Source organism: Sinocyclocheilus rhinocerous, unplaced genomic scaffold (genome assembly GCF_001515625.1).
Source record: "Sinocyclocheilus rhinocerous isolate Xijiao unplaced genomic scaffold, SAMN03320098_v1.1 scaffold171, whole genome shotgun sequence".
Classification (NCBI taxonomy): domain Eukaryota; kingdom Metazoa; phylum Chordata; class Actinopteri; order Cypriniformes; family Cyprinidae; genus Sinocyclocheilus; species Sinocyclocheilus rhinocerous.
Window position 1 is genome coordinate 238,861 of NW_015642206.1, and position 11,993 is coordinate 250,853.

The 11,993-nt window shown below is 42.0% G+C and overlaps 1 protein-coding gene across 1 annotated transcript in view; it reads left to right on the forward strand.

The window, feature by feature from the left end:
* Positions 1–11,993, forward strand: part of LOC107755715 (death-associated protein kinase 1-like) — a 95,088-nt gene that overhangs the window by 24,966 nt on the left and 58,129 nt on the right. Inside the window, exons 3-5 of the mRNA XM_016572599.1 lie at positions 6,047–6,268; positions 8,994–9,132; positions 9,952–10,081. Of these exons, the coding sequence (XP_016428085.1) occupies positions 6,047–6,268; positions 8,994–9,132; positions 9,952–10,081 (491 nt within the window). The remainder of the gene's footprint in view (positions 1–6,046; positions 6,269–8,993; positions 9,133–9,951; positions 10,082–11,993) is intronic.

Genomic DNA, 11,993 nt, shown 5'->3' on the forward strand with positions numbered 1-11,993 from the left:
CATTGTCTGAAACGCGGCTCTCTGTGCACGCTTTGAATGTGTGAGTGCAGTTCCGAATGCGCGTGAATGGTTTAAAACACTTGAATGTTTAAATCGGCAAGACTTAGAAACACGTGCAAACGATCAACTACGATCCGTTTTACCCCTACAAGCTAGTGAACAACGCAAATCAAGGAAGGAATTTTATATCACTGTTCAAGATAGCCCGTCGGGGAGGGCGGTGATGCATTTTGGTTGCCCGACTGGAAAACACAATAGCCCCGGGAGCCCTGAGAATCTTAATAACCGAAACGTCTCGGTTACGTACATAACCCTCGTTCCCTGATGGATGGAGCGGAGACGTTATGTCGTGACGATATAGGGGGTTCACTTGGGAAACTTGGGAAAGAGAAAACGCCAATGAAATTTAGCTAGTGCATTTTGTATACCTGAGCCACTACCCGTGCATACGGGTATAAATAGGCGACAGGTGCATCCACTCTTCAGGTTTTATGCTGAGGAGCCGAGAACTTGTCCCTGGCAACCAGCGATGGTTCGAGGTTGTGGCATGGGGACATAACGTCTCCACTCGTACGTAAGCGAGACGTTCCCTATCTGTCGGTCACTACGAGTTATGTCGTGACGACATAGGGGGTCCATGGAAAGCGCCACAACCTGAACCCAGTCACAACCCTGTAGCGCTGCAAATGTTGATAAGCAGCCTCGTGTCAGACAAATGCTACGCAAAGGTCGTAACCTTCCCAATGCCCCAGCGCAAATTCACTGACCTTGGTGCCCACAGGGACCAAAAGGTGAGTACATTGCTGCTGGAGATAGCCAAGCCGCTGTTCCTATGACAGAAATTTTTTTCTTAAGAGAAGGGATTTCGACCTTCATGAAAGGTGCTTCACGCCTTTCCTGTTTGTTGTTTACAGCTTGGCAGTAACGATGAGTACATTGCTGCTGGAGATAGCCAAGCCGCTGTTCCTATGACAGAAAATGTTTTCTTAAGAGAAGGGATTTCGACCTTCATGAAAGGTGCTTCACACCTTTCCTGTTTGTTGTTTACAGCTTGGCAGTTACGAAGGGGAAGCGAGCCTTCCGGAGAAGGGCGCTATGGAGACCACATCCTGGCCGTAGGGAGGTATCATGTGGAGACACTGATATGGACTGACCCAGGCCTGGGGCAGTACTACATATGGAATGGGTCTCTGAGGCAGGTCCTACCTAGGAGTAGGGAGGAACTGCTGCCAGCAGAGACTGACAGAGTGGTCTGTCAAAGGGAAGACACTGGTTCACTGAGAGGGAAACCTTACCGTGGAAGAATACACATATGGGATCGCCCGCAGGGAATCAAGCCATATGGACACCTAGCCCAGTAAAGGGGCTGACTGGAAACCCGGGCAAGCTAACACCGATACTGGGCCTGGCGTCAGACTGCTCCGCCCAGTCTGACTGCCGGGGGTGCTGGAGGATACTCAACCAGAGTTCGCCAACCGGGGAACTTACTGGAGGAGGAAAAGGCGCTCGCATCCCCGGGTGAGGGGGAATGGCACAGAAAGCATGACATGGGCCGGCTCTTCCCGCCATTTTCCTGTTACCCAAAACATGGGAAGAAACCGGCTCAACGCGGAGACTGTAAAATCTCGCGAAGGTGTTTGGTGTCGCCCAGCCCGCAGCTCTACAGATGTCTGCCAGAGAGGCGCGCCTTGGGATTGGTAGTCCAAGGCAATGGCATCCACTATCCAGTGGGCCAACCTCTGCTTGGAGACAGCCTTCCCTTTCTGCTGACCTCCGTAGCAGACAAAGAGATGCTCAGAGCTTCTAAAGCTCCGGGTGCGTTCCACTTATATGCGCAACGCTCTTACGGGACACAGCAACGCCAAGGCTGGATCTGCCTCCTCCGAGGGTAGTGCTTGCAGGTTCACCACCTGATCGCGAAAGGGCGTGGTGGAAACCTTGGGCATGTATCCAGGCCAGGGTCTCAGGACAATGTGAGAGTAGGCTGGCCCGAACACAAGGCACTCTTCGCTCACCGAAAATGCTTGGAGGTCCCCGACCCTCTTGATGGAAGTGAGTGCGGTCAGGAGCGCTGTCTTAGCAGACAGACACTTAAGCTCAACTAAGTCCAGCGGCTCAAAGGGATCCATCTGAAGGCCAGCCAGGACAGTAGAGAGATCCCAGGAGGGCACCAGGGGTGGCCTAGGAGGATTTAACCTTCTAGCACCCCTCAGGCATCGTGATGTGCTGCGATAGCAGCCACATACACTTTCAAGGTGGAGGGTGAGAGCCTACGCTCCAAACTTTCTTGCAGGAAAGAAAGCACTACTCCAATCGTGCGGGGGTCTTCTCGGCGAGAAAGAACACCAGTTCACGAACAGACTCCACTTCAGAGCATAGGCTTGCGCGTTTACCTCCGCCGGTGGCAGATCACTTAAGTCTGCCGTGTCCCGTCTAGGAGCCATACGTGGAGGTCCCAGAGATCTGGACGCGGGTGCGATATGGTGCCAAGCCCCTGTGAAAGGAGGTCCTTCCTCAGAGGGATGCGCCAGGGAGGGGCTGTCGCGAGGACCATTAGTTCCAAAAACCAGGTCCGGGTGGGCCAGTACGGCGCAACCAGCAAGACCTGTTCCTCGTCCTCCCTGACCTTGCACAGTGTCTGTGCGAGAAGGCTCACTGGGGGAAACGCATACTTGTGTAGAGCCTGAGGTCAGCTGTGTGCCAGTGCGTCCGTGCAGAGGGGGGCCTCGGTCAGGGAGTAATACAGCTGCCAGTGGGAGGACTCGCGGGAAGCAAACAGGTCTACATGGTCTTTCCCGAATCGACTCCAAATCAGCCAGACTGTCTCGGGATGGAGAGCTCAATCATGCGCGTCGGCTGCATGATTGAGCTCCCCCGGAATGTGGACAGTGCGCAGCGACTTGAGCCACATCTGACTCCAGAGAAGGAGATGACGGGCTAGCTGTGACATGCGACATGAACGTAGACCTCCCTGCCGGTTGATGTATGACACGGCCGCAGTGTTGTCCATGCAGACCAACACGTGCTTGTCCTGTAGCAGTGGCCGGAACTGCCGTAAGGCAAGATGCACTGCCAACAGAGCGGACAGAAACAGCTCTGAAAAGGACTTTGGGAACTGCCTGACTCGTATAAGAGAAAAACATGCCATGTCTATTGTTGGCTGGTTGCCGAGCTATGTATGACGATGTTTGCTGTGGACCGTTGTGCTCCGCAGGCCTCTTTCTAGCTGACACGACCCCCTCCTCTCCCGCTGCCCTGCCCCCAGCACTGCTATGGAAACTGGCACAGCTGAAGACCCATGCCCTGCTCCCACTGAGGAGTGTCACTGACAAAAGCATTTAGACATGCCTGAATGCCAAAAGCTACGCTGTCAGAACCACGAGGCATGACTTTCTGATTTAGACATTTAGACATTCTTCGAAACATTTGGGATAATGCAAGTACACAAGTCAGCAAAATATATAACACTGTTCTAGTGGTTTTTGGATATTTTAATAAAAAATATTACATATTGTGCCTTTAATATGGAAATGTTCCAAACCAGTATGACTTTCTTCTGTAATGGAAGTAAATGAGGACGGGTGCAGTCAAGCTCCAAAATCTCAAAAAAGTATTATAAAAGTGATCCATATTACTTCTTCTGAAGCCATACAACATCTTTGTATGAGGAACAGACTGAAATTTTTGGCTTTTTTGTGAAAATACTGTCATCTATACCAGTGGTTCTCAAACCTGTCCTGGAGGACCCCTAGCCCTGCACATTTTGTATGTCTCCCTCATCTAACACACCTGATTCAACTCATCAGCTCATTAGTAGAGACTGCAAGACATGAATTGGGTGTGTCTGATAAGGGAGACATACAATATATATATATATATATTAGGGGTAACCCAGAATAGTCGACGCTTCGATAGGAGGAGCCCGATTCGACTAGCAATCTCACAGTCGAATATTCGCAGAGGTGTTATGATCATGCCATTTTGGCTATATGGGGGTGCTATATGGGGGCCTGATTTCACATAGAACTACCGGTTTTCTCCCAAAGTTAATATACAGCCTATTAAGATAATGCTGTAAATAAGAATCTGAAAAGAAAGAAGCTTTAAATAAATATTTTAACGTGCGTGAATAAATCCAACCACCCCTATAGATTTAAGTTTCACTTTATTTTCATTTTAAGAAGTATTCTTAAAATGCATTCAAAATTCTGAATAATTTGTAATAAATAATTATTCTCTGTATTTTGAAGTGCCCATGATAACAATACCGTGCATATTCATTATCGTGACATATCGCATTACCGAATACCGGCACATGTCTTTGTGACATTAGTGGTCCAACCGTAATGCTATGAAGCTACGAGAATACTTTTTGTATGCAAAGAAAACAAAAATAATGACTTCATTCAACAATTTCTTCTCTTCCGTATTAGTCTTAGACGCACGTTCGTGAGAGTACCACAGGACGTGTGTGATGCTGCTGACGCAGGAGCCGGCGTTCTATTTATATACATTTATTTTACGATGTCTTTATGAACATTTTGAAGTGTCATAGATTTGGTGGAATGGACTTTCACTTGAAGGACAAAAATCTGTCAGGTTTCATTAAAAGTATCTTGATTTGTGCGTTAAAGATGCACAAAAGCTTGTTTGGAACATATAAGGTTGAATAAGTGATGACAGAACTATCCTTTTAAAAGTCTGCTGAAGGTGAAGTTTAGCAGTGAATTATGATTGTTGTTTTAGTTTGTTTGTTACACAGGCTGTCCAGTGGCTTTAGAATAAATGACTTGGAAACTGATTTTATTGTACTTTTTTTTTGTGCTTGTCAGCCCCAGTCATCATTCACTTTTAATATGTGGAAGGAAGTGGCCAGGGCATTCTTCAGAAATTCATGTTTTGTGTTGCATAGGAGTCAAATGCATTTAATTTAGGCCTAAATGATGACACTGTTTTCATTCTTGCGTGAACTACTCCTTTAAGATGACTCAGGGAGGATGTCTGCTTTCTCTGAACCTTTCAGGCCCCAGATAAAATGCAAATGTACTGTCTCTCGTTGCTGTGGGGCCTGATTGCTGTCTGGGTGACAAAAGGTGGAGCAGGCAAGAATATAGAGGCCCTACGTTTTGTATTTGCATCAGAAAGCCCCATCCCGAGGACTCCTTTTCCTTTTCCTTTCCCGTGTTGTTTAGCTTTTTGTTTCTTTGCCTAAAAGCTATTGTTATCTCCGTAGAAAGAAACCTCCCAACAGCTGTATAACAGCTACATTAAAAAAGAGCCAGAAATGTTGCAGAGCTGTGACATTTTGAGAGGATCCTATTGGGAAATTCCTCACAATATATGCTGCTTGTTTGGCAGAGTTACAAGCTTCAGGGGCCCAAATGTGCTTGTCGGTGTATTATACGGGTGTGTTTGTTGTGATGCTTTTAAATGGCATAGCGTGGGAGTCATTGTTATCCACCCTGATAATATTATCCTTAGAACAGCACTGAATATCTACAGCATGTGGGAAAACATAGCTATCATGCTGTTTTGTGTTTAATCTGCTGAAGTAATAGGTCTTTTTTATGTCATTCAGCAGAATTCTTACATTCTTACACGGCTTGATATTAGTGATTAAATGTGGTTGTGATGTTCAGCCTGACTTGATTTTGTTGGCGATTTGCAACCGTTCAGCTTGGGTGACTGTTGGTTTCTGGCAGTGGTTCAGAACGCATGTCGTGACTTACGGAGACTGAGATGGGAACATGTCAAAGGGGAATATGGAGTCCTGCCTGTGGGCAATATGTTATAGAGGAGTAAAACATTAAAGATTCATCTTCTCTTCTAATTTTAGAGCATCATGTCATTTTCTGAATATTACTATTCTGAAATTCTATGCAACAAACCTCTGCTTAATGTTAAGACTTTTGTATTGAGGTGTGTACTGTATTTAGTCCTATTCTGTAAAATATTTAATGTGCTTTGAGTAACCAGGCTCTTGAATATTTGGTTGTTAGTGCTTAAATATGACAACAATCGTTGTTTTATTTTTTATTTTTTTCAGTGGTCAGTTTGCCGTGGTAAAGAAATGCCGTCATAAAAGCACTGGAGTGGAGTATGCAGCCAAATTTATCAAGAAAAGGCGCAGCAAATCCAGTCGGCGAGGGGTCTCCAAAAACGACATTGAGAGGGAGGTCAGCATCTTGAAGGAAATCCAGCACCCCAATGTCATCACCCTGCACAATGTGTTTGAAAACAAGAACGAGGTCATTCTCATCCTGGAGCTGTAAGTCATTGTTTTTCCTTGCATTTACTGAATCATGAAATCATTAACAGCCTCCATTTCTAAAAACTAAGAACTCAGACTGGTAATAGACACTGTAGTGCATGAACAACTAGCTCTTGTAGAGCTCTGGAACATGATCGTATAAATAAATGTATAGAATACATTTTCAAGGGCTTCTCAATGAATTCAGTAGCACCAACCTTTACTTGCAAAGCAAACACTTGACAAGGTCAACAGTGGGGGGTTGAGGAGAACCAGTCCATTGAGTAGGTGAACCAGTTTTGCCTGTTGTACTATGCACACTACTGCCAATGTGTTCAAAGAGAAAATATATGTATTGATGTCTGTACTGTCTTAACTATACTGGTACACAAAGACAAAGACCTTTGACTGATTAAGCAAAGTTTATTTTAAGTAATATGTGCATTAAGTTTATATTACAGGTTATCTAAAAAATGCAGATGTAAAAGCCATTGAGGGTTGCATCCTGACTAGACTGGTGTCAGAGTTGCTAATAGACCTGACATTACATTTGTTATTTTTTTTTATATATCATTATGTGTGTGTGTGTTTGTGTGTATTGGACAGACTAGGATGTAGTATTATCCTATTGTGCTTCAAAAATCACTTCCTAGAGTAACCAGTCTAACTTGAAAACCAACATCTAACATTAACGTCTAACATTGCAAGCAACTTAAAGTGTGACCCAAAGGACAAATTAAAAAATAATCAAGCCATCACTGAGTCACTCATCGTTACATTGTGTGTAATTCCTCATTATCTGAACAGAATAGGTTTTGAAATATGCAATTATTTTAAGGAGCTTTGTAATTTGATATTTTGCAATTTAGTAAATACAGTAAGTATTTAACGGAATCAGTGTCTGGAATGTTGAACCTTAACCTTTTCAGCAGAATTGTTTTGTTACACATAGATTATGTGAAGGAAGTGTCTTTCCTCAGAACCTCTTGAAGTGTCTCCTCATCCAACTGGTTTTCTTTGCTTCTTCATACCATGTGACAAAGGGCGTCCCTGCAGCTATGTTCTGAGCTCATATTTGTTACACATTACTCATCAGTGAAGCTATTTTGTTTACTGAAGAATCTGGAGTTAAGTACCTTGCTTAAGGATATAACCACACAGTCCTGACCTCGGAACTGAAGGTCAAGTTTCATTTTCAGGTCATTTGGCGTCCTCTCAAAACTTTTGTGCTGCCAACTAATATTGTGAAGTGAGATGTTACAGACTATAGTGTGTTGTTGTTTTTTTTTAGTCTCAGATGGCATACTCATGGACCGCCCACAGTCTGTTCACTGACCGTCTGAGGCATACAAAAATAGCACGTGCTGGCTGAAATCTGATTGGCTGGCACTACGCAACTTCCGAAAGTGAAAACGGCTTTTTATCAGTTTGCCTGGAAAGAAATTCACAATTTCAAGGTAGCAGGTTGATACAATGAGCACTTTTGAGGAAGAACTAAGATCCACTCTAAATGGTGGTTTGTTGCTTTACATGTCGTTCAGATGGTCTTTTCTTGATTAAGTGGCTGGTTCTTTGCCAGAACAAGCTGTAATGAGGACTAGACGAGTCAGAAATCTGGCTACAAGCCTTCTGTTGTTCAGGGTGGGGGCTGGTGTTTTTCTTTCCGTTTCTGTGAAGGGAATAGAGACATATCTGCTGCCGGTGTTTTTGCAGCTGGGTGGCTCGTCGCTGCACTTGCTCAACCTCACAATTAGCAGCAAGCGTTATCATGTCATCAGCGTGCAGCTGGTTTGCAGCTTCCTTCTGCTGAATAAATATATGGCCAGATCATCCTGTTGGTCCTCTCCCAGAAGCCATGATTATAGCACTGCCAACATCCCTTTCTGTCAGAGTGAATCACTCAGAAACATTAGAGAGATTGGTTCTTCTGTTTAATTAGCTAGACTCACTCTGTGAGATATACTGTATATTACTGTTTATTTATTTTTTGATACACTATAGTGATCTCTTATTTCTAAATTAATTTTCCGGTAATTTTATTGGTCTTTTTCTTTCTATTTTATTTAGTGAAAGTTGATTTGTAGGGTTTATGATTCTCACCTAAATCACTTTTTTAAACCTATTTATCCATTGTCTTCTATCTATTGTCCACATCTGGCTGTTCCCCGTGTTAGTGTAGAACTGGTTTGAAAGGTTATATTGATATTTTAATTGCGAATGTTTAGTTATTTTTTTTTTTATTCTTATAATTTGCGATTTGTTTTTTTTTCACTAATTTTTTGGTTGTATGCAACTAGTTATTGTGTTCTTTGCTGCTGTCTTGGCCAAGTCACTCTTGTGTTTAAAGGAATAATTCACCCAAAAACTTTTGTCATCATTTACTCACCCTCATGTCATTCCAAACCTGTATGAGTTCTTTCTTTAGATATTTTGAAGAACCAAACAGTTGTTGGTCCCCACAGTAGAGAAACACTTCCATAGTAGAGAAAGAAATACTATGGAGTCAATGGGGACCATCAAATGTTTGATTACCAGCATTCTTCAAAATATCTTCTTTTATGTTCAACATAAGAAAGAAACTCATACAGGTTTGGAACGACGCGAGGGTGAGTAAATGATGACAACATTTTCATTTTTGGTGAACTATCCCTTTAATTCTCAATTAGTTTTATCCTGGTTAAATGAAGATGATCAACTAACCAGCTCTATTGCAAGTGTCAGCATCTGTCCTCTCTCTATACAGTGTGGCAGGTGGGGAGCTCTTTGACTTTCTAGCTGAGAAAGAGTCATTGAGTGAAGAGGAGGCCACCGAGTTCCTCAAGCAGATCTTGGATGGAGTCAGTTACCTACACTCCAAACAGATTGCCCACTTTGACCTGAAGGTACTGAGACATGTTTGAGTTTCACCCCAATGGCAGACTGTGGCGATTAGCATCGCCGTGGACCAGCCACAACAAATCAGTTGAGGTGCTTTTATCTTCCTTGCTGGTTATCCACTTATTTCCACCCTTTACATAATTGCTGGGCATCCCAGAGCTGGGATGGTCATAAATTCAGTCCCTGTAATTTTTGACAGGTTTTATTGCAGAATCGCATTAATATTCTAGTAGTCTTTGTTTTGAAAGTTTCAGATGTAGATTGAGTTTTTACCTCCCACTAAAACCACTTAACCTGAATAACCAGTCTAACTGAAAAATGAACTTCAAAGCAGCCGACATTCACATTAACCAACTTAACTGAGACCTAAAGAATAAAATAAAATAGTCAAGCTGTCACAGAGTTGCTCATTATTAGCATTTTATTTCGAAACATTCATGTTACTCTAGCAACGGCGTTTAAGTAATTAGATCCACTGCTTTCAGAGCAGTCATCCACACAGCTTTCCCTAACATTTCTGTTAAATATTTTGAAGTCATTGGAGCTTTTAAGAGATTAGTCCATGCATGAATAAAGCCCACTGAAGGAAGTATTGTTTCTATGGAATGTCCAGGCAGGGATCTGTTACTGACTGGCTTGAGTATGCCTGTGCTTTCTAGTGAACGTTTCTGTAGCTTTGCATGTGATTTCCATGTGTTATGGCAGATTTCCTGCTCTCTCTCTCTCACTCCTGCTGTGTTTTTGTTCTGCACCTATCATTAGTTCCTCTGATTCTCTCTTTTGCATTCTCCCTCCAATTCTTTCTCTGTTCTCATCTCTCTCAGCCGGAGAACATCATGCTGTTGAACCGGAGTGTGCCTCACCCGCGCATTAAGCTCATTGACTTTGGCTTGGCCCACAAGATCGATTTTGGCAACGATTTCAAAAACATCTTTGGTACCCCAGAGTTTGTAGGTCAGTGTCATCCGCTGGTCAGTCTATAGAGATGTGTTGTAATTACACCCGCTCGTATTGTTATGGTCCTCTGTCCAATCCTCTCTTTTCTCCTTTCATGTGTAATCTGAACCACAAGCCTGACATAACTGTAAAGAAACACCATGGATCACTGCTTTGTGAGCCAATGAATCCTGCATGAATTGTAAACATGTAAACATGAATTTTATATACTAATAATACATTTTTACTTTAAATAAAATTATAATATAGTAATTACTTACAATCATGTAAATTTGGATAAGCGAATTGTATAGTACAAATACAATTATATAATAATTATATACATATATTGTTTTATATTTGTTTTTGTTTTTATGTTATTATTAATAAATATTTGTATATTATTTTTATATCTTTGTTACTATTTTACATATTGTTATCTATTTTACATATTTTTAAAAATTAGACCCCTAAACAATGAAAACAATACAATTGGAATCAAATAGAAACTAAAAATGTTAAGCAAATCAAAACTTAACTAATGTTTTAGCTTCTTTAAAGTAGGAAGAGGCATCCTGGGTTTTTCAATTTTTTTAAAAGAAATGCACATGTTCACTTGGCAGTTTTGTAAAGAAATTCATGGCATAGACATGCATTTTCTTGTGTTTAAGCATAGGCTTTTAAATCAACAGGTTTTTAACAGAAACTTTATTTCAGTCAAGTGTGCCCCGTCTTTAAATGGTATTGTATGTTGATGTGTTTGGGTTGGTGTTTTGAGCAGAACTACAAAACAACCTTCCTTAAATCTTACTGCTTTTTCTTAACAATATGAGACAGCTCTGCTGTTTTCGGTCACATTTTACATGAACAAGCCCCCAGCCATCCCAGAAAGCACACAGACATGCACACCCACATCACCCCCATCCCTCTATGCCATTGGCATCACATCCAGTCCTACCTGAATGGCAGCCAGTGTGGCTGCAGGCAGTGATGATACAGCAGTCTTAATAGAGACACAATGCTAAAGGCCACAGTCAAGCATCAGCTACCCCACAGTGTAGTCTATTTCAGTGCTCAAAGTTACGATCAGGCTTCATGGAGGAGAATCCGGTCAAGCTAGACACCTGGTTTTAAAGATACTAATCCAATCCAATACTAAAATACTATTAGCCCATTACTGAGGCATGACTTCATTGATTTTTTTTTTTTAACCTTGGGGTTAAGGAGCAGCTTGCTTCCTCCTAACCCTGGTCAATGACCAGATCTAGTGCATAATAATATAAGTAGTAAATCAAGGTCAATTCTCAGGCATAGAGAGCAGCAGCATCTCTCCCACCTCAGACTTATTCCCTCATTTTCTCATTAACACATCAGAGATTGAGATCCTCTGAAAATAGTGACTAATTTCACAGCTCATACGGTGAGAAACCACCAAATATACTACCGTTGACTTAGCATTTCTAGACATTTTGCAGGCATTTTCTAATGTTAGGGAGAGTGGGGTAGGTTTTTGCTCCCTTCCTCTTGCAAACTGCATTATTTTTAGAAAGAGTTTATCATTTAGCTGCCATATATAACTTTGAGAGATGCATGCAAGTTATAAGCATTGTTTTAATGCTTAAATAGTATTTGATTCTCTTTTCTCAATGCTAAGACGACAAATTAAGTAAAATATGCCACAGCTTACCCCAAACTCTTCTGTATTGTAAGTAGGGATGTTCATTTTAACCGGTTAACCGACCGTAAGAATTTTTAACCGATTAATACAATCAGTTAAACGGTTTAAAAAGTCATTTAATTATTTATTTTTTCAGTAATTTATACAAATATTTAAAAAGGTTTGCTGCATGGTTAAAATACGCTACGCGTATAAAAAAAAAAAGTGTTTTTTAGGGGGGAAAAAACATAAGTCGCGTATAAGTCGCATTTT